This window comes from Xenopus laevis, chromosome 8L (genome assembly GCF_017654675.1).
Source record: "Xenopus laevis strain J_2021 chromosome 8L, Xenopus_laevis_v10.1, whole genome shotgun sequence".
NCBI classification, from domain to species: Eukaryota; Metazoa; Chordata; class Amphibia; order Anura; family Pipidae; genus Xenopus; species Xenopus laevis.
Window position 1 is genome coordinate 1401278 of NC_054385.1, and position 23243 is coordinate 1424520.

Below are 23243 nucleotides of genomic sequence, written 5' to 3' on the forward strand. Positions count from 1 at the left end.
TGAATTTTGCACTTGATGCTACTAAAAGTGACGACAAAGGCCGATATGTGTTTATTAGAGGTAGAATAGGACAGCAAACGTACACGTTCGCTAACGTATACTTACCCAACACGGATCAAGGTAAAGAATTCTCCAGAATAACTCAAAAGCTGGAACAGTTTATGTCAGGAGTTCTTATTTTAGGGGGGGATCTTAACGTACCATTAGAACCACATCTGGACTGCTCATCAGGGAAGTCTAGCTCCCCACCCACAACAAGTACTAAAATTAGAAAATTATTGCACAAATTACTATTGGTTGATGTCTGGCGTACCCAACACACTAAAGACAAAGATTTCACATTCTACTCGGCTAGACATAACATTTATACACGTATTGACTACTTGTTTCTTTCACAACATGCATTGGCTGAGGTTCAGGACTCACAAATTCACGTACGAACATTTTCCGACCATTCCGCTATTTCTGTTAGAATCTGCCTTCCAAATTTGAGCAATCGCAACAAATCCTGGAGGTTTAACGAGACCTTTTTGAAAGACCCAGAGTTGGTCAAAGAATTGGGTATTAACCTACAGAACTATTTTAAAGAAAACTCGACACCTGAGATCTCACCGGTCATTTGTTGGGAGGCTCATAAGTGTGTAATTAGAGGTACGCTGATAGAAATAGGGGCCAGAAGGAAAAAAATCTCACAAACAACTTGTAGAAACGCTACTGGCAAAAATTAAATCTCTAGAACTACTGCACAAGCAGTCCTCAGTTCAGCAGAATGCGCAGGCACTCGCTGAGGCTAGACAGGAACTAAATGTTAGACTTAATACATACGCTAACCGAATACACACATTAATTAAACACAAATTTTACGAACATGGCAACAAATGTAGTCGGTTATTGGCCAGCGCCTTGAAACAAAAACTTGCCAAAAATTACATTCCTAAAATTAAAACGGATCCAATCCCTGGAAGCCCAAATAACTCTCTTGCTGAAACCCAACAAAGACCCTACTGACCCGGGGAGTTACAGACCCATTTCATTAATTAACAATGATGTAAAGTTACTGGCCAAAATCATTATGAAACGAATACAACGTATACTTGAACAGTTGGTAGATCCAGAACAGGTTGGCTTTGTCCCAAATAGGGAGGCGAGAGACAACACGAACCGATTAATAAATTTACTGTTTCATGCCCAAACCCGATCTAAACAAATGCTTCTACTGTCAACAGACGCGGAAAAAGCGTTTGACAGGGTTAAATGGAGGTTCATGTTTGAATGCTTAGAAAAATATGGTTTTGGACCTAGGCTATGTAAATGGATACATGCTTTATATACTAACCCTACTGCTAAGGTTAAAGTGAATAACTTACTCTCTAACCCTATCTCCATAAAGAACGGTACTCGCCAAGGTTGCCCTCTCTCCCCTACCCTATTTATTTTGACGCTGGAGCCATTTTTAATTGCTGTGCGCAACAATCCGGATATTTGGGGGCTTGAAATTGGAAGTAGACATCATAAAACTGCAGCATATGCGGACGACCTGTTGTTCTTCATAACTAACCCCATCATCTCAATACCAAACTTGAACAATCTGTTGTCCGATTATGGGACTGTCAGCAACTTCAGGATAAATCATAACAAATCCTACGCGCTCAATGTCTCTTTGCCGGCACGAAGCATACAAGGTCTCTCTCAAAACTTTCCATACAAATGGGCGTCTACTGAAATAACTTATCTGGGCATAAAATTAACGAAAAACTACAATACCTGGGTGGAACTCAACAACACACATCTTATTAAGAAACTAGAGTCGGATTTAAAGAGATGGAGATCTTATACATTTTCTTGGTTCGGTAGAATGAACATAGTCAAGATGAATGTGCTTCCAAGAGTATTGTACTTGTTTCAGGCGCTCCCACTCAAACACTCTAATAGCTGGATAGACAAATTTCAAGCGGCGATTACCAAATTCGTATGGCTAGATAAACAACCCAGGCTTAGTAAGCGCATTCTGACCAGACCCAAAGTGTTGGGAGGAACTGCATTACCTGACCTCCGCAAATACTACAAGGCGACCATCCTCAACAGGATACTGGATTGGTCACATCACTTAGATAACAAGCTATGGATAGAGGTGGAACAGCAAGGCACTTCTACGCACCTTCTGCATCTCCCTTGGATCAATAAAATTCATAGAAGGATACTAACTAAAGCACATCCTTTGCTAAATAACACTTTGGAAATTTGGGACAGCCTCAAACGAACAAGTTTGACTACATACCCCTCACCACTGCTTCCAATTACGAACAACCCTGAGTTCCTGCCAGCACTTCGCAGGGAACAGTATAAGTCTTGGCTTATAGATGATCAGCTGCAAATAATTCACCTGCAAGACAAATGTAAACTGGTGACTAAGGATAAGCTAGAGCAGCAACGTCCTTTCACACCCCTTATGCACCTACAGTATAATCAACTCAAAACTTTTTATAACAAACAAGGGGGAGACTGTATCTTTGGCAGGACTCTTACCAGATTTGAAGCTTTATGTAATGTTCGAGACCCACCCAAGCACACTCTCTCAAGTATATATAAGAACCTTTTAGATCCTGGAGGCCTACTTGATCTACCTTTCTTTAAAGCATGGAGCAGGGACTTAAACATCAACCTCACGGAAGATGAAGCTAAAGATATAATATGCTCAGTGATGAGAAGTTCCCGATGCAGCAGGATCCAGGAACTGAATTACAAAATCTTGACTAAGTGGTATCACACACCCTCCAGGCTTCATAAAATGTTCCCAAACACAACACGCACCTGCTGGAGATGCAAGGGGGGAGAGGGCACCCTACTCCATATTTTTTGGGCCTGCCCCGCGATTGTACCGTATTGGAATTCAGTCCTCCATCTCTGCTCCCATATTGCTAATGGGAGAAACCTTGATGACCCTGCCTATTCACTTTTATTTCATATGTCGCAAGAAGATAGATCTCACTTTCACAACTCAGCTCTTCCACATCTACTAAACTCTGCCAAACTACTGATCCCTTTGTATTGGAAATCACCACAAGTGCCCTCAGTCAAGGACTGGCTATTGAAAGTAGATGAGATACAAAATTTTGAAGAACGTTCAGCTTTCACAGCAAAACACGCAACTGCTTATACAGCTCAATGGGCCTCATGGGTATTGTTTAAGGGGGAACAGGAATATAAAAATTGTATACTTTAATGCAACAGTGTGAGTTAGACATGGGAATGCATGCTACCTTGGTTTAACCTTTGATACTCCCTATGTCCCCACCCAGTTCCCTTCACCCTATCTTTACCATTGTTGGCAACACAGTTCTTAAGCATTATTAATGTAACTACTTCATGTATTATGTGTAGAAATGTGACATTGTGTATACGCAACTGATGCCAAAACTGTTGATTTAAATGGTCTGTTAATGATGTAAAATCAATAAAGACATAATTGAAAAAAAAAAAAGAACAAGTGAGAGGCAAATGATTGTTAGAGGCAAGTGTTGTTTAGGCTGGGTTGTCTCTGCAGAGGGAATAAAACTGAGATGACTTTAATGGGGCCTCCATAAACTCTGATCTGGACGTGTAAATCTGGAAGCACTGGGTCTGCTCCTACAGCAAAAGCCAGGATTTACATCATGACAGCCCAAAACAATCACACTTTCTTAAACATATATTTTTCCAGTAAAACACTGATTAATGATTTTACTTATTGACTGCTGGTCTCACATCCTCTATATGTATATTTATGTGAATAGGATGATTCATATCTAAGGGTAGGGTATAAATGGACTTTATTTCTCTATAAATGAACAACTCACAGGGTGATGTTTCTTTATTGAGATTCACTTTGGAATCAGATAAATAAGATGATGGAGCTGTAGGTGCAATGTGCAAACAGCAGTTGAAACTGCCATATCTTTTGCACTTTAGCCGCACTTCTTGTAACCCATTGAGATTATAGACACAATAACTGTTTCCCGGTCTTCCATTGGCAGGAGGGCCACCATCAGGGGGGGAAGGGGGTACAGGGGTCTCGGGCCTGAAGGGGGGGTGCAGTGCTGCACTTTCAAAAGAGACGGACCCCCTCGACAGCGCAGAAGCCGTACGGCCATTTCCGAAGTCACAATGTCACGTTTCCCCAAGCGGCGAAAAGATCTGAAGACACGAAAACAGCCGAAGCCGAACATCCGAAGCAGTGAAAAGACCAGAAGTCACGAAAATAGACTAAATTGAAGTCCTGAAGCGACAAAAAGACCCAAAGTCTCATCATCAGAGGTTATCGTTTGGAGTTCTTACGAAGGCCTCATCAGGATTTCTTCAGCTCCTCAAGGTATTTGGAGCAGGAATCTGTCTCATCTTCCCTCGAATGTCCTGGAGTTGAAAGCTGTCAAAGAAGCATTATTTGCCCTCAAGCCACTCCTGATGGGTCAGTCTGTAAAGATAAGGTCGGACAACTCCTCCGCAGTTCCATAAATAAGGAAGCAAGGAGGGACAGGCTTCTGAGGAAGACTGTTCCGATCATGAGTTGGGCACACACCTTCCTGCTCGACATAACAGGTATCTACATTCCGGGAATCGTGAATCAACATGCGGAGTCGAGAATTCATAAACAAACCGGAGTGGGAGTTGAATCCCAGAGTGTTTCATTGGATTATAGCTCACTGGGGTCTGCCTCAGATAGATCTCATGGCTTCGGATCACAATGCCAAAATCAAGACCTTCTTTACCAGGGTGCCTTTAACATCTGTGAAGGCAGTAGATGCTTTGTCTCAGGCCTGGAGGAACCTTTGGCAGGCCCAGACTGGCAATCTGTGGATTCTGGCAAATGCCAGAGGGGCTACTGTATGGTTCCATAGAAAGTTACCATATAGTGGGCTGGTAGGGGGCTGTTTGGGCTTCTGTGTACTTAGAATGGCAGGGCCTATTTTGACTCTCAGTCCAGGCCTGATTTTTGGGCATATGTTTTTCCACCCTTCCCAATGATCTTCAGGGTCCTGAAGAAGATCCTGTTGTCTCAGATGGATGTTATAGCAATCCTGTGAGACTGGCCCCGCAGGCCTATGTTGAGACGTTTGACGATCCAGTTACCGCTGAAGCTTCCAGCTGTGAAGGATTTATTGATTCAGGGGCCCCTTTTATACCCGAATCTGGCGGTCCTCAGTCTAGCGGCCTGGAGGTTGAGAAGCTACGACTGAAGCAGCAGGGTTGCTCTGAGCTATTAGTGGAAACACTACTCGCCAGGAAAGTAGGTACTTTATCTACATATCAGAGAATTTGGCAACAATTCAACCTGGAGTGTGGCGGCTTCTTGGTTCCTTCTGACTTAATCTGCAGAGCAGCTACTTGGGCATCTCCTAATACCTTCATCAGACACCATAAATTGGATTTTTTGTTTTCTTCAGATGTTCATTTTGGCCATTCTGTACTTTCAGCCTCTCTATTGCTTTGGTATTACCCAAAGGTAATTATTATGCTGCCAGGGATGACAGAGAATATTGTTTCATACTTACCGTAATTTTCTTTTCCTGGTCATCCCTATGGCAGCATACCCACCCTAATGAATTGTATGTTTTTCGGCTAAGAACTAAGACACAGAGGGCCTGGTGAAGGAGGTACTTATGCATATGGGGTGTGTTTGTTTTCTTTTGCATGGACCAACAGGGAGAGAAAATACCCAAAGGTAATTATTATGCTGCCGTAGGGATGACCAGGACAATAAAATGATGGTAAGTATGAAACAATTTTCTCTTGTATTTGACATAAGTACATACACAGGAGCTGGGCAGGGGATTCCCCTCACTTGCAACTCATTTGGGTTGACCTGGGCTCCTGGGGAGTTGGACAGACTTTGATGAGGACTTGGATAGGAGACAGGGGTTAGGGGTTAGGGTGCTGCTTCTTGGGGGATACAGATATGTGCCATTGTTTTATCTTCTTTTACTGTGTGTAGTACAAACTGACACAATAAGTTATGGTTCTTTTACAATATATTAATTTGTGTTAAATCATGCTCTCTGGTGTCCAGTTATTGGGGGGGGGGCGTGGAGAGGACAAGGTAATGCAGACTCAACACTATAGGAGCCAGGAATGTACAGTGAGACAAGAGAAGAAATGTAGTGAGGAGCAGAGGAGTGAGGGATATGAATGTCAGTAGAAGGAGTTTATTTGCTTCCCTTTGCTTAACAGGCAGCCATGCTAAGGATTTTCGTTGTGATTGGACAGGTTCCCCTTTTAGGAGAGAGCAGGAAGATAATAATAGCAGAGTTTAAAATTGATTGGAGGGGAGAGAGATGGGAGTCAGGAAGACCAGTTAGGAGGAGATTGCAATAGTCTAAACGGGATAGAATAAGGGCATGGATTAATGTTTTGGCTATTGTTTGTGAAAGATGGGCCGTGTCTTGGCTATATTATGAAGGAAGGAATGGCAGGTTTTGGCAGTATTATTAATATGATTAGAGAAGGAGAGGGACTGGTCAAAGATGACCCCCAAGCAGTGTGCTGAATTAACAGGTTTAAAGGTTGTGCCATCAATAGAAATGGTGAAATGTAGAGAAAGGCTCGGTTTGGATAGGATGCCCATGAGCTTAGTTTTAGCCAAGTTGAGCTTCAGGTGGAGTTGGTTCAAACAGGTGGAGATAGCTAGTAGGTAGTTTGTTATCTGGGTGTGAATGTCAGCGATTAGTGAGGGGTGTCTAAATATATCTGGATGTCATCGGCTTACAGGTGATAGTTAAGGCCAAATGAAGATATAAGTCTTCTAAAGAGAGAGTGTACAAGGAGAACAACAGAGGAGCAAGTACAGAACCCTGAGGCACCCCCACATTAAGATGTTACTATCCAGAAATTTTGGCTGAGGATTAGCAGAGGGGGAGTATGTGAAATAGAAAAAGAATTAAATTGCTGATCTGAAAGAGGAAAAGGATCACTGCTGAACAGGGGCATAATAATAGAGCACAGCCCCCCCACCAGAAAACTATCTGGAGGTCATAGGGACTCCTCCTATAGAGGAAACAGACCCTGTAGTCCCCCCCTTTTTACCAGTGTAACCTGTGTTACCCTCACCGCAACCACGGGATCTGCTTCCGCTATAGTTACACCATTGCTTCTGATGCAGAAAGATTTAGGGTTTTAGTACAGACCAGATGTAGGAAGTGACCATCCTATGAGAGAAGAAGAGAGCGCGTCAGTAGCATTGTCATTCTGAGAGGGCCCAGCGATCCGATCACAACCAGAAGAATACGGCCATTTAGATCGAGGACCCCGTTATGTCTCAATGTATTAAAGTCAATGGGTGTTTTTTTCTTATGGCAACTTTTTGTCTCTTCGACGTTTTTTTCCCGGCAAATTTTTACGCTGTGAATTTATGTCACAGTTTCACGAAAAAAATTTGCAGATGGCGATATAAGTAATTTCGCCGTGAATTCATGGCTGGAGAAAAAAAATGTGCTCATCGCTAATTATGATAGAGTGGGCGGCAGTCAGCTGGAAGGGTAAAGGAAGAAAATTGTTTTGGAGGCACAGGGGCTAGTGACATTCTGCCAGCAGATCTTGAAAATTAGACTACTAAACACAAAGGCTACCGGACCCTTAGCTGTGGCTCCCTTGTTGCTCCTCTTGTTAAACTCCTTTACAGATCACTGGGGAATGATTCACCCTTGTGCTGCTTTCTCAAATGATGTTTAAGGGTTCTTACAGACGGGCGTTTATCTGCGCTCCCCTGCGTTGTGCTTTCTTTCAGCCGAAGGGGTAGAGTAGACGCACTCAATTATTTTGAAGGGGGCTGTACTCACACATGTAAGCGCCAAACGCAGGTTGGGACGCAGCCTGTTGCATTTCACCTGCGTTCGGTGCATACATGCGTCGTTGGCTGGTCGTTAATGGTCTGATGATAGGCTGATCCAGCTGAAGCTGATGACTACGGCTGACGAGCAGGACAACATTATGGTTGCAGGCCCTTACAATGCTCCCCCCCCAAACAAACAGAGATTTTCTGTGGCTAGCGATTGGGACTTCACTGTGGAGAGTGGCTAAGTGCGGCAGACAAGGAGCTCACAGTTGGGAATGTCTCCCCAGAGACCTGCATCTGTGGGGCCCCCTGAGCATGATTACGCCAGAACCCGCTATGGCTTTACCGCAGATGCTTAGTAATTCCAACCCGGTGGGCCTCAGCGAGCTGATACAGTGCTAGCCCATGACTAAGCACCCTGAAGAGTGTGAAACGCGTAGGGTGGATGGAGATGAAGCTATCATTTTTAATTTTTCTACTAATAAATTTATCTTTTAACGGAATATCTCTGGTCTTGTGGATCCGTTTGAGTGCCGGTCAGCCCTGCTTCTTTATCTTCTACAGTGCTACCCTCCCCATGACGTGCCGGAATCCGAGATGCCTCTGACATACAGGGCTGGAAACTTTAAGCCGGCGGGCCTCGGCAAGTTGATCACGGCACCACTTTACCTTGTGCTGGAGCTTGGGAGGTTTGGGCACAGCGGGTATTGGTGAGCTGATTTTACTAACACACTTTTAGCATCGTTGGGCTCCCACACCGCATACCCTACTCTCACACCCTAACAGTATTACATGACAAACTCCTTAGACGGGTGGGAGGGGGATAGTGTGGTCCCTGCATTGCGGGTGATTTACACTCTAAAGTATCGGAAGATGAAGGATGGATTGCGATTATTTAAGCCCTTCATGAAGTGTTACAAAGTGTCCTGCATTGCAACTTAGAGGTTAAGTAACCCTTACCCCCGAGCCCGATGCTTCCAGCCAATTGTTTTGTTTCATGGCTTTAACCCATGACGACTCTAATACTTGGTGATTTTCTTCAAAGGACTTAATAATAAATTTATTCGTCTTTTATGTTGTTTTCTTTTTCTTCATTTTTGACATTTTTTGTAATAATTTTTTGTAACATTGTTTTGATAATTTTATATACACTGGGCATTGTTTGATGCTAAGTTCGTTATACAGTATACACATGACTCTATGACATGATATAGGAACAGGAAGCAACTGACACATTTGGGGTTAATAGTTTGAGGGAAATATGTTTCTTTACCCACATATCTTATATGTTTATCTTGGGATGTCTCTGTAACCCCGTGTGGGGTGATGCACCGGTTAATATAACCACACATTATTTTTTGGTCAATAATGACATTAATGGTTAGGTTGCTATGGGGGATGTACTTAGCAACAATAGCTATTTGATTATGTGGTCCTATTTAGAGCTCTGCACTGATCACGCTGCAATACAATATGAAACCAGACCTTCTACCGAGACTCATATTTGTTACTTTGTAACATTACCGGTATTTCCTAGTATTTTGATACATTTAAATAGTTGGGAGTGAGATTAACAACGGTTACAAAGTTTGTTTTTAAGTATCCTCCTCTCTTAAACAAGGGGTGTTTAAACAGTGATATGATTATCTGTATTTCTTAGTATTAATGTTTAGTATTGATGTATTTTGAGTTATGCTATTGGATGCATTGTGATGATGACAAGGATGACATGTCAGCCAATGAACTTTTCCCCCCCATCATGGGTATTTAATGCATTTTTCATTGTCTGTTGTTACTTTGAGAAAGGCCTCGGAGAGGCCGAAACGTTAGTCTTTTGTTAATAAAACATGATCTAATTTTTAAGTCCTGAGAGTGCGGACCTTCTTTACTGAATAATTATTTCAAAAATTTTGGACACTGCACCCAGGCAAGTTAAACCTAGCGACGAGAGTGCCGACTCCCCCAAAGTTCTTGTGTGTATATATATATGTGGGATCAAATGTTATTAATAGGGAATATAGATAAATATATAGGAAGGTCAGTGATCCCAATGTTATTAATAGGGAATAAAGATAAATATATAGGAAGGTCAGTGATCCCAATGTTATTAATAGGGAATAAAGATAAATATATAGGAAGGCCAGTGATCCCAATGTTATTAATAGGGAATAAAGATAAATATATAGGAAGGTCAGTGATCCCAATGTTATTAATAGGGAATAAAGATAAATATATAGGAAGGTCAGTGATCCCAATGTTATTAATAGGGAATAAAGATAAATATATAGGAAGGCCAGTGATCCCAATGTTATTAATAGGGAATAAAGATAAATATATAGGAAGGCCGGTATTTTTTTCCAGAAAAGGTGGCAAGAGACAGAATGAAGCCACATTTAACCCCTTTCTCGTCTGTAGCCCCAGGGCAATTCTGGAGGAAGACTAAGGAGCTGGGAGTTGGGGTGGCCACAGACAACAAAGGTACTTACTATAGGGTGGGGCAGTAGAGCCCAGCAGGGAATGTAACTGGACAGTTTAAAGAGAATGTCCTGCACCCAAACTAGATATAACCTCTGCCAGGAACCCCTGGGTGATGAAGTGATTAATAATAATTAATAATTGTAGCTGGTGATGAAGTGATTAATAATAATTAATAATTGTACCTGGTGATGAAGTGATTAATAATAATTAATAATTGTACCTGGTGATGAAGTGATTAATAATAATTAATAATTGTACCTGGTGATGAAGTGATTAATAATAATTAATAATTGTACCTGGTGATGAAGTGATTAATAATAATTAATAATTGTACCTGGTGATGAAGTGATTAATAATAATTAATAATTGTACCTGGTGATGAAGTCTGCCAGTCAGTGCCATGTGTTGCACATACATACAGCAGGAGGGCAGCAACATGACCCAGGGAAGGAGAGGGAAGGACTGCAGGGTTCAATTCAGGTTGAACAGGAATTGGTTATTTATAAAATGAAATGAACCAAGGGCAAGAGTTCTAAAGAATCTCCATTATATATCACTGACATTTTCCATAGCAATGTACTGATTATACACCATTCCCTACCCCAGTGAGCTTACAATCTAAGGTCCCTATCACATTCCCATCAGTCTCTGCCCCAGTGAGTTTACAATCTAAGGTTCCAATAACATTCCCATCAGTCCCTGCTCCAGTGATCTTAGAATGTAAGGTCCCTAGCACATTCCCATCAGTCCCTGCCCCAGTGATCTTACAATCTAAGGTCCTTAACACATTTCCATCAGTCTCTGCCCCAGTGAGCTTACAATCTAAGGTCCCTATCACATTCCCATCAGTCCCTGCCCCAGTGATCTTACAATCTAATCAGTCCCTGCCCCAGTGATCTTAGAATGTAAGGTCCCTATCACATTCCCATCAGTCCCTGCCCCAGTGAGTTTACAATCTAAGGTTCCAATAACATTCCCATCAGTCTCTGCCCCAGTGAGTTTACAATCTAAGGTCCCTATCACATTCCCATCAGTCCCTGCCCCAGTGAGCTTACAATCTAATCAGTCCCTGCCCCAGTGATCTTAGAATGTAAGGTCCCTATCACATTCCCATCAGTCCCTGCCCCAGTGATCTTACAATCTAAGGTTCCAATAACATTCCCATCAGTCCCTGCCCCAGTGAGCTTACAATCTAAAGTCCCTATGACTGGGCTTGAGTCCCAGTGTGTGACAATGTGCCTATTTATCCAGCATCCAATTAACTCCAATAAACAGAACTGACATTTTAAATGATTTTTTGGGTAACAAACCATAGAACCCTTCTGACTACGTTGTTGGGACACAAGATGGATCTTACTTTGCTTTCTAGGCAGGATCATGACCCAATAGGTGTAAATATGAAGCTGTCACTCATTCTAGAGTGGGCGGGGCTACCTGCCAGAAGAAGAGCCAGCGGGAGGCCCAGGAGCAGATCAACTAATGAAAATTCCACAATTAGGTGCCCAATCTGCCTAATCCCCAGTACAACCATCTCATGGGAATGATCTATAATCTTTGTACATCGCTGCAGCGTATGCTGGCGCTACTTTTATATATATATAAATAAAAGAAAATCATTATAATATTCCCATAGCAACAATAGCCACACCCTTGAACCCACATTCCTCTGCTGAACTGTGATGGGCTTTGAGAAAGGGAGGTCTCACTGGTTGCTATGGGTTACTGCACTTGTACACTTTTGCACACTGTTAGTAAACTAACCCCCCGTATCACAAGCCCTGCCCACATTATTCTCACCTAGGCCCCGCCCCTAGTAAACAGTAAAGCCCCTCCCACATCCCTCCCCTGAGCAGCCTTTGGTATTGGGATCAGGCTGAGAGATGGAGCTTTGCTACTTGCACCGTGTGCAGATTTCTAACACTAGTGCAAAACACTGGTGGGGCTGCTGTGGGAAGGGCTCTGTGTACTCAGGTAAGTGCTAAATTGAGATTCAGGCCTGCATAGAAACCAGCGCAGTCTGCAGCCATTCACAAACATGGACATACGGGTATCACAACATTGAGGCACATCAGTAAAGTGGGGTGACTAAAGACTAAAAGCCTACCTTCAGTATGCCACCTGTTTTAGACTACAACTCCCAGCATCCCCTACTGACTGCACCTACAGAGCCAAGCTGCCCAACTAGTCACTTCTGGACACCTTTAAACACCAATATATTTAGGCTTTTTTACATTTATATAAATAAATCACTAGTGCAAGTTTAACTATAACAGTTGTGAGACTACAGCTCCCAGCAGCCCCTGCTACAAACGGTAGTTCCAGCTATATGAGGGTAAGGGGAGGCTTGTTGCCCAGATGTGGAGTCTTTACCTTAAGGAATGTTTTATGTTTCCTTGGATCTTGTTGGCCAAGGGGTTAACCCCATATCTTTCTCCTGGACATTAGTAGGTGTCTCACAGCCAAATCCTCTGTCCCCTTGGCTCTCAGGTTGTGCCTCAGGAGTAATTGTCAGCAGCAGGCTCCCTGAATTCCCCTATCACTTGCATAGCTAATTAACAACTCATTTAGCTGCAGACTGCACTGGTTCTTATGCTGCCAAGCAGTGTACATATATGTTAATGGAATATTGGACCTGCAGCAATATGTGTGCCATAGTTCTGCATCCAGTCAGTGTTCTATATGATGGTTATTGTTGTTTTGTTTCAGATAAAACCTTTGCAGGCTGCATCATAATCAACCGCTAACGAGCCATGCAGCATGCGTGTTGTTACGGCTGAATGTAAGCCCTAAGGGCTCCTACAGACAAGCGTTTTTACCTGCGCTCCCCTGCGTTCCGTTTTTCTGCGTTCAGCCGCAGGGGAGCGCAGGAATAGACGCATTACATTTTTTCCCATGGGGCTGTACTCACACAGGAGCGTGTAGGCGCCGAACGCAGGTTGAGACGCAACATGCTGCATTTTTCCTGCGTTCGGCGCCTGTGTGAGTACAGCCCCATTGGGAAAAAAATGTAATGCGTCTATTCCTGCGCTCCCCTGCGGCTGAACGCAGAAAAACGGAACGCAGGGCAGCGCAGGTAAAAACGCTCGTCTGTAAGAGCCCTAAGGCTTCAGCTTGGCTCAATAAGCTTGCAATCTAGTCAGTGCCTGTTGAGCATTAGGGTTAGATATAATGAATGTCTTCCATGTGTCACACTGTATGGCTGTGAGGGGATGCTGGGAGTTGTAGTTTGACAGAAGGAGGCTGGGATTGGCTAAGATTTAGTGCTGGGTAAGCATGAAAAGCGTTGGGCTCCATGTGAGGTTATTGTTGTATATTTTAATGATATAATAAACACACTTTTTTAAATAGCATGAATATAGAGAATTATTTGAGTTTAACGTTTTACCCCTTTTTTGGTCACTAGAGGTCTCTATCTTGCTATACTTTGTATTATATATGTAACATCAGGTTCTGTAGCCAATATGTATTTGTGTGTGCGTTGGAGGCTTGTAGCTAATGAAAAAATATGATTATAGATGGTGTGGGCATTAACCCCTGCCAGGGCACCGAAAACAACTACTGAACCCCTTACAAGGGATTAGCAAGGGATGCTGGGACTTGTAGTTCCTAAAATGAAATGTTTGGATGAGTATGAAAAGGAATGTGGCACAGGAGAGTGTCTCGGCTACACTGCACCTTGGAGTAAAGAAGACTTTGTCCATCTCCAGCCTCTCGCTGCCTATAGAGCAGTATTTCCCTCGCTGTGCCAAGAATACCCGCCTTATGCCCAAATTACAAGCTGATGTGGGCACTCGCCTGGTGCCTATTGATGCTAATGTTATTAATTGGGCAGGAAGGGGAGAGGTACAGGGGAGCCAATATATTTACAGCGTGTGGGCAGGACTTCAGCTCCTCCATTATTAGTGTAACTTTCACTTTCACTCTGTGACAGCTTTATGTTGTAGTGTAGATTGTAAGCTCTTTTTCCTGCAGTTTCAACCTTCCTTACATGGAGTGGGCACTTGTTTAGCTTCCCTGGTTACATGGAGCTGAGAGGCAGTTAGTGTCCGTGTGTCCTGGGGCACAAAGGGGTTGGACAGATGTACAGGGGTGGGGGGCAGAGAACAAACAGCTGTTGGGGGGAATGAGAGTCTCTGGCTGGGCTAAGTCATTGGATCTCCTCCTCCTCCTCCTCCTCCTGGAGGTCTGAACATCACTTTCTTCTTCTTCTTCTTTCCAAACAAGCCCCTGTCACATCTCAGCAGCGGGGCCAAGTAATGTGACTCAGCCCTTGTCTTGCTCAGCGCCTGCAGGAGGAGGCCAGGCTGGGGGGCACACGCCCGGGATAAAGAGGGACCCTAGGGATGGGAGGCTGCATCTCACACCGTTCAGCAAAGGGTAAGTCTAAAACTGGGGGGCTATAGAGTGATCATGGGGTCCTCAACCTGTGCTACAAGCTCACTAGCCAGATTAGGAGATGAAGCTTCAGTTTTAGGCAATGAGCCAGGAGGAGAGAGACAGGGGCAAATTCCCAGAGGGGCAGTAGCCTGCAGGACATTGTACTATAGATATTGGGGGGCAACTCCCACCCCTTCAGAGTTGTATAGTGAAAAAGTTATTACTCTCAGTCAGTGCAAGCATTGTGCCATCTCTGCTGGGGCTGCTGGGTAATGTTACTGTAAGCAATGATGTTTCAGTGTAGCCGAGCAAGCATATGGCAGCTCCCACTGTGATATATACACACACACCAGTGATACAGCACAGGGGCCCCTCGATTGAGCAGCAGAAAGGAAGAACATTGTGATACATTGAGTATGTGTGAGTGAACTTTGCCTTTAATTTGCACTGCCAGAAAGTCAATGTGGGACAGCCCATGTCTGGCAGGGGTTGTATATTGGGTAATCAGGGAAATATTTTCCCAACATCCCCCCCATTCATCTTAAGTGACAGCCCCATCCCGAATGATTCCCATATAGAGACCTCACCAAGACTGTCTGTGCTGCCTGTGCTCTCAGGCCTCTATTGGGTTAGGGAAGGGGATGGGTGTGTGACCCGGAGATAAGGGACATGTTGTAACCTGCTGTGGGGCAAGAGGGGATGCTGTGGGGCAAGAGGGGATGCTGTGGGGCAAGAGAGGATGCTGTGGGGCAAGAGGGAATGCTGTGGGGCAAGAGGGAATGCTGTGGGGCAAGAGAGGATGCTGTGGGGCAAGAGGGGATGCTGTGGGGCAAGAGGGGATGCTGTGGGGCAAGAGGGGATGCTGTGGGGCAAGAGGGGATGCTGTGGGGCAAGAGGGGATGCTGTGGGGCAAGAGGGGATGCTGTGGGGCAAGAGGGGATGCTGTGGGGCAAGAGGGGATGCTGTGGGGCAAGAGGGGATGCTGTGGGGCAAGAGGGGATGCTGTGGGCACTGAGTAGAGGGGATGCTGTGGGGCAAGAGGGGATGCTGTGGGGCAAGAGGGAATGCTGTGGGCACTGAGTAGAGAGGATGTTGTGGGCACTGAGGAGAGAAGTGTCCTTTGCTGATAAGGGAATGGAATTGTGCTTCGTGGGAAAGTTTCAGCAAAGTTGCCCCAGTGTGCGGGTGTCACTATGTCAATGTCAGCTACAAGTTTGCTTAGTCATTAGTATATAGGGTGCAGCTTGCTCCTCTCTGACAGACAGCATGAATATTTAGTTGCATGTGACATCACAATGGGGAGAGGTAACCCCTGCAGGGAGTCCTGAAAAGAACAGGAACAGCTTCTTATATTTCTTATTATCTCATCTGTCTTTTGGCACCAACTCCCTGCAACTCCCACTCATCTTATAAAAGAGAGCACGAGATAAAGAGCTTCCTGGGAGTGTCGCTAATAAATAAACTAGGGAGGTCACACATTCACAGATTAGCACAGAATACCACCTACAGCCTCATTTATTTCTGTATATTGGGAGCTGCCATATTGTATGAGGGTTTAATTATAGAGAGAGATAAGTGAGCCAAGCACTGCAAACAAAACCACTTTCTTGTAACCCATTCTCCTGGATAGAAACCTCTCGCTCAGCCTCATTGGTGTAAGAACATTAATTAATGGAATGTGATGGGGAGGGGATCCCAAGTATCGGGATATTGTGTGACTGTGCTGAATGGAATGACGTGGGTTGGCTGAAGGGACGTGTATGGAATATCAGTGTGGGGTGTAGGCCCAATCAGTGGGGTTAAGTGATTTCATAGCCTGTCATTTCTACTGTATAAACATTTACACTGGGAATAACCAGTAACAGGAAGTGTGGTGTGCGCAGGAGAATGGCTTCCCCCAGAGCATATCCCTTTCTCTCTTTGTCAGGAGTCCTAGAGCATTGCTCCCTGTATATTATTCCAGTGGCTCTTTCAGGGAGAGGGACTTGCATTTAGGGGAGCTAACGTTGGCCCCTGTTTCTTGTTTAGGTGCTGAGGAGAGTGAGTTTGAGCAGGATTTTGTGGCTGCCCATAACTCATACAGAAGGAAGCACGGGGCCCCCCCACTACAACTCAGCCGGGACCTCTGCCGATCTGCACAGCAATGGGCCAACCACCTCCTGTCCATCCAGACCCTGAAACACAGTGGGGGAGACACAGGGGAGAACCTCTACTATAAATACAGCTCCAACGCCAGGGAACTACCAGGTCTGTTATTCACCTTCACCCTTACCCTGTGGCACAACTCCATACCACACATTTGCCACCACCCCAGTCACCAAGTGAATCCACTTTTATCTCCCATCAGGCCACGAACCTGTAGACAAATGGTACGATGAGATCGAGGACTATGACTTCAGCAGACCCGGGTTCCGCAGTAACACAGGTAATATCTTGGTGGATCCACTTCCTGGTGTTTATTTTACACCCGATATGAGCTGTTTACTGGAAAGCCTTTTGGACCCATTAATTCTCTTTTAATTGGTTCCTTCTTATTAGGGCACTTCACTCAGGTTGTGTGGAAGGAGTCTAAGGAGGTTGGAGTTGGGGTGGCTACAGACGGCAATGGGCTTTTCTTCGTGGTGGGACAGTACAGCCCAGCGGGGAACATCACCAACTCTGGATACTTTGAGAAGAACGTCCTGGCCGCTGGGTCTTCTCCTGGTATAGATAAGTCTGGTGGCTCAGGAGGAGGAGGTGTTACAGAACCACTCAGAGGCTTCAGAGAACCTGAAAAGATATCTACCAACTGGAAACCGGGACCAGGATTAACCAAACAGGGTAAGTGAGTTGGCATTTAAGTCTTTTCTCTAGTGCAGAAGTCCAAAGCTGTCAGCTTGACACCAGAGGAGAGGACTGGCCCACCATTCTAATACTGGTCGGCCCTAAAGAATCAAATTGTCACCAAAGCTCTGGCTCTCCAAACTGGGATGATGTTCCTGGTGTTTGTGATAGTCAGAACCTTGGCCAAACAACAACAACTGTATTTACTTGTTCAGCAGGAGCTGGGAGTTTTGAGCAGGAAGCTCTGGACGTGCACAATAGGTATCGACGTCAGCATGGAGCACCCCCTCTCCAACTGTCCCGAGAGCTGTGCGACTCCAGCCGGAAATGGGCCGACTACCTGCTCTCTATCAATGCTCTGCAGCACAGCAACACCACCAACGGGGAGAACCTGTGGTACAAATGGAACTCCAGCATGAGGGATGCTTCTGGTAGGTTTTTCTGCCCTTCCCAATTGGGTTATGTAAGGGGAAAAATGGATACATAAAAGGTAGAGTTTATAGGAGGCTGTCTAGTGTGAATATGTTTTGGATTCTTCTCTACATGATTCCCACAATCTACAATGGTGGGATTATGTAGGGTAGAACAGTTAAGGATTCTTCTAACTTGTGTCCAACTTGTGTGACTCAGGCTCGGAGGTAGTGGACACGTGGTACAACGAGATAAAGGATTACAACTTTGGCCGGCCTGGTTTCCAGTCTAACACAGGTGAGTGGTTCATGCTAGAACTCTCCCCTTCCCTTCCTCAGTGCCTTCTTGAAATATTCATTTATCCTGTAATTAAATATGATGGAGCGCCAATATTTTGGGCTCGGATTTAGCCTGTTTCAACTTGTTCCCATAACTATTCTGCCACTGAACTTGCTGGAAGATCTCCAAACCAACAACTCCTCCTGCAATGGTCATGAAATAGTTGTAGAAGCTGCATTTTATTAGAAGCCATTCATACTGGAGACACCTGTTTTAGGAGTGGGGTGAAACCTCCCAGTGACTTCAGCAGCTAGGGTCACTTGGTGTTACTGTCATAAGTTATTTGCACAATTGAGTGGAGTCACTAATGGAAATTTATCAGCAGTGGGTCTGGTGGAGCATCACAAGAAGCTTAACCACTGCAATGAGCTTCATGACCCTCTTATAACTCCTTTGGCCAGTGGTCTAGTGTGTAGGAAGCCCAAAACTGGATTATGTGCAACCAGCCTGAAGCACGTTGGCTTCTCTTCCAGGTCACTTTACACAGGTTGTCTGGAAAGATTCCAGAGAGGTTGGCATTGCCAAAGCTGTGGATGGCAAAGGAATGGTTATAGCAGTTGCACAGTACAGTCCAGCTGGCAACATTACCAACCCTGGCTACTTTCAGAAGAACATTCTGCCGAAGGGTACACCTGTATCTGATGCAGGAACAAGCCCCACGGACAGAGGTACCTCCAACACCTCATATGTAGGAACACGTGGAACAGACTCGGCCTCATCACCTACAGGTAATTGACCATTGCAGAACTATAACATTTACCCCAATACTTGGCTGTCAAATACACAACATTTAGTTGTTTTTTGTGATGTTCATCTACCCATTCCATTTTTCCAGCAGATGCCAGAGAGTTTGCTCTTGATTTCCTGAAGGCAAACAACGTTTATCGATCACGCCACGGGGCAAAACCTCTTCAGCTCAGCTCCAAGATAAGTCAGGAAGCCCAAAGGTGGGCAGAGCATCTCCTCACCCTGAAGACTTTAAAGCCCAGTGACACGTCGCATGGAGAGAACATCTGGGCTAAATCTGGAGGCCCCTCAATCACTGCTACTGGTACCAGGCTTATCTGTCCTAAATGCTTGTCCTGTACTGTGTAATTAGGGCCTAAAACAGTGGTTGCTAAACTTTGAGCTGCCCTCCCTTGTAGCAGTGGCATGGGGGTTCCAGGCTGAAGGTTTGGAGGCCTTGCCCAACGACAGGGTCTAAGGATAAGTCTGTCTGTTTTATGTCTCTATAAAAGATAAGTTGTGTTTTAATTATTTATCTTTTGTTCTGACCCAGGGCAAGAAGTGGCCGACAGCTGGTACAAAGAAGAAAAGAATTATAACTTCTCCAAGTCTGGATATCAGGCCGACACAGGTGGGTGCTGTACCTAAGCAATGGGTGCCTTCCATTTTCCTTGAGTCATGGAACCTTATATCTCTATGGTTTCTCTGTCTTGTCCTTCAGGTCATTTCACCCAGATGGTGTGGAAAGCCTCCAAGGAGGTGGGAGTTGGCCTAGCCTTCAGTGGCAAGGGGATGATCATTGTAGTGGCCCGGTATAACCCAAGCGGGAATATCACCAACCCAGGGTTCTACTCCCGCAATGTCCTCCCTCGAGGCTCAAAGGTGACGGCTGATGACGTTGATGAGGATGGCTTTGTGAAGGACACAAGTTCTAATGATGTTCTCCCCATTCCAGGTGGGCACTGCTTGTACCAATAGAGGAGGAAATAAAGCCTCATACTGTGCCCTCCCCCCTCAGAGAACCCCCACAAGACCTATTATTATAAATGCCCTTTAGTGTGTGTATGCTGTGTTTTCTGCTTCATCCTGTTTAACATGAGTTTCCTTAGATAAAGAATAAATACTGTCGGCCATGAGTAATGTAAGAACAAAGGGAGAAATTAGCCCCTAAATATTACGAAAGGAGGATTCATTTCACTCTTTGCCTAAGTAATCCGTGCACAGATTCTTGTTACCAAGGTGAATCCCAAACAGAAAGAGAGGCCGTTCCGTAGGGAATTCCAGGGCCTTGTGAGTCAGGCAGTTTCCAACTGCAAATGATTAAGTGATTAGTCACTATTCTTTTGTCCGAGAGTACACACTGGAATGCGCCCCAAATCTTTCTTCTTAACACCCAGAAGCGGCAGGGAATGTCCCACAGGCTGGATAGAGTTCATTTCCAAGATTAGCATTGGTCCCATTGGTGGCCGATCCATTCTGCCCTCTAAGCCCAACTCTATACGAGTACATGGAAGTGGCCAAAGCCCCTGGATAAATGCGGCGCTGTTCATAGAGGCACAAGGAATTCATTTATCTTTTGTATATTTACAGAGAAGGAGCTGAAAGCTTTCCGTAAGGATCTGCTCAGTGAGCACAATATGTACCGTAAGCTCCACGGTTCCGGGGCCCTCAAACTGAGCGCAGCCCTGTCCCAGGAAGCCCAGAAGTGGGCCGATCACTTAGTACCGAAACGTGCCCTACAGCACAGTGACACTCAGCATGGGCAAAACCTGTGGTACCAATGGGGCACTGACACCAGCTTGCCAACAGGTATAAACTACTTACCCATAAACAGAGCTCTGTTATTTACTTCCTGTTCCTGTGCTGCTCTCTTTCCTGTGGTCAAGAAGGAACTTCTCCTGGGTAAGTGGAGCCAAGCTTCCCCCAGAACTCCGACACCGAGCTCTAATACCCAGGGCTTCCTGTGATGTGGTTTTTCCCATGGTCCGTGAGAAAACTCTCCTTTTTTCATGTGAATCCAGTCTCGCTCTAGTACTCAACCAGGTATAATGCTTTGGTCCTCAGTACTTCCTGCTCCTGGGCTGCTCTCTTTCCCATGGTCATGCAGAAATCTCCTCCTGAGTTAGTGAATACAATTTCTTGCCTGTACTTGCCCAGGTACGGAGTCTGTCTGTACTTCTTGCTCCTGGACTGCTCTCTTTCCCAGTTTTAAGAAGGGGAGGGACTTGGCCTTGATGGTCAGGGTTGTCTCTTTGCAAGTTATTTACTGCAGCTAGTAGCTATGGTGATTGCTCCCTACCCATAATGCATTTACACACAATACTGAATTGCAGATACAAAGACCTGTCTCATTTCTGTCTCTCCCAGGGAAAGAAGTGGCTGAGACCTGGTACAACGAAAATGCCAAATACAGTTTCAGCACCCCTGGGTTCCAGAGTGGTTCAGGTGAGAGAGATAATTTAAACACAGGCGTGCATTTTTTAATATGCCCCCAATTCATTAGTCGTATTTAGCTGCCATTTCCATAAAGGTAAAGGTAATATACCATTGAGCTGCCATACTGATTGCTCATGTAAGGCTGCAGTTTAGGAAGAAGGCCAGCAGAGGGAACTAGACTCCAAACATTAATGTCACTGTATTGAGCCTTGGAGAAATTGTAGATATCCCTCTTCTGGTCAAATATGTTAACTGCAGCTCAATCATGTCAATTATTGTTATTTCCTGTATTATTTTGCAGACCATTGAGAATAATGACGTACAATTCAGCTTCATGTTAATTGTCTCCTTCTAGGGAACTTCACGCAGATGATCTGGAAGTCTTCCTCGCAGGTGGGCTTCGGCCTCAGTACGGACAGCAGGGGAATGTACATTGTCGTGGGCTTTTACGACCCAGCAGGAAACATCTCCAACAAGAGCTACTTCCAGGATAATGTTCTGCCCAGGAAGAAGTGAGGGCACCAATCAGGATGACGAACCCTCTACCCAAGACATGTTCCTAGTTTGCTGGACTCAGGGAATGTGAATGGTTTATTTTGTTTTGTCTTGGAATTCTATGCAAGGATCAAGTGGGAATCTGAGATTGGATAAGATAACAGAGGTTTCCTTCAACCTTGTATGGTGCCTGGCCAGTGCCACCTTCTCTTCGACCCTTTTGATTTCCTACAAAAATCTGCCGTTATGGTGCAATGATCTGGTTTAAAGGGCTATCATGAGCGGGTATCCCTTTTAATAGGCTGTTGTTTGGGTTAGGTGTATCCCTCATGGTATCCTTACCCAGGAGTAGGAACCAGAGGCAGAACTAAACAAGCACCTCACAATGTACCAACTGCCAGACTTACATTGCCCACCTTTCCCCTACCAATATCCCACTGCCCTCCCATAGTTATGCCACCGTATAAAGGACTTATATCAGTCCACTTGTATTCAGCCCCAAGCCCATTTGGACCCAGGGCAGTGTATATAAAAAAAGATTAAAGGGCATGTAAACCCAAGCAAACATTCATAAATAACTCCTGCCTACAAGTCATGAAGCTCATTATAAAATGGGTTTATATTCCCTTTATTGTTTCCAAAAGATGAAAGAAAATCACTCTTCCACCAGGTGATAAATAATTATGCTCGTATATAAGTTTATCCCCCATAACTGGAAGCAGCCATGTTTGTTCTGACATCTCTACAGGCCACACCCACCGCTGGTAGATTATTTGGTTCCCCTGCTTGTTTGGTTCACTTTAAGGACAGGTGGGTTTTTGGGTGTAAAGACAAACACATATTGTACTAGTGAAATGGGAAAATTCTTCATATAATTATTCCGGCACCTTCCCACTGACGGCAGTATCCATTGTGTGTGTTTTTTATGGTTTCTCTGCACCCCGGTAGCCCTGTTTATGAGGTACTGTGGTTTTATTTTGGGGGCACTGCTGCTGAATGGAATAAAACCACTAATACTACAAATTCTTCAGCTCACGCCAAAGTTCCGACTGTTGAATGGTATAGACTTGTCTTGTAGAGATTTTATTTTCTATTAAAGCACATTTTCCCCTTACTTTTGCCCTGATATTTGGTATATTATTTCAATGGTTGGTGACGTTAATGTTAATGCCCTCTTTTTGGGCTCACCAGCAGAGCAATACCATGTGCACTAATGAATATTGCCCCTAGAGGGCAGCAGGTCCATGTGATATGGGTCCGGTGTGAAGAGCTGATACTTCACTTCGTCTGACACTCACATTGGTTCCTACAGACCTAAGGTCCTTCTTTTTTAACTTAGCTGATTATGCCCCTC

At 44.7% G+C, this 23243-nt stretch overlaps 1 protein-coding gene across 5 annotated transcripts; it reads left to right on the top strand.

Moving 5' to 3' along the window:
- Window positions 1–12097: 12097 nt before the first annotated feature.
- Window positions 12098–23003, top strand: glipr2.L (GLI pathogenesis-related 2 L homeolog). Of its 5 annotated transcripts, XM_018229003.2 has the most exons (14): window positions 12143–12253; window positions 14507–14659; window positions 16688–16906; window positions 17007–17084; window positions 17198–17479; window positions 17698–17913; window positions 18113–18190; window positions 18706–18960; window positions 19068–19283; window positions 19512–19589; window positions 19680–19913; window positions 20549–20767; window positions 21326–21403; window positions 21750–23003. In XM_018229003.2, exons 2-14 carry the CDS (start codon window positions 14626–14628, stop codon window positions 21908–21910), a joined length of 2148 nt encoding a protein of 715 aa, XP_018084492.1. In that variant the 5' UTR covers window positions 12143–12253; window positions 14507–14625; the 3' UTR covers window positions 21911–23003.
- The last annotated feature ends 240 nt before the right edge of the window (window positions 23004–23243 follow it).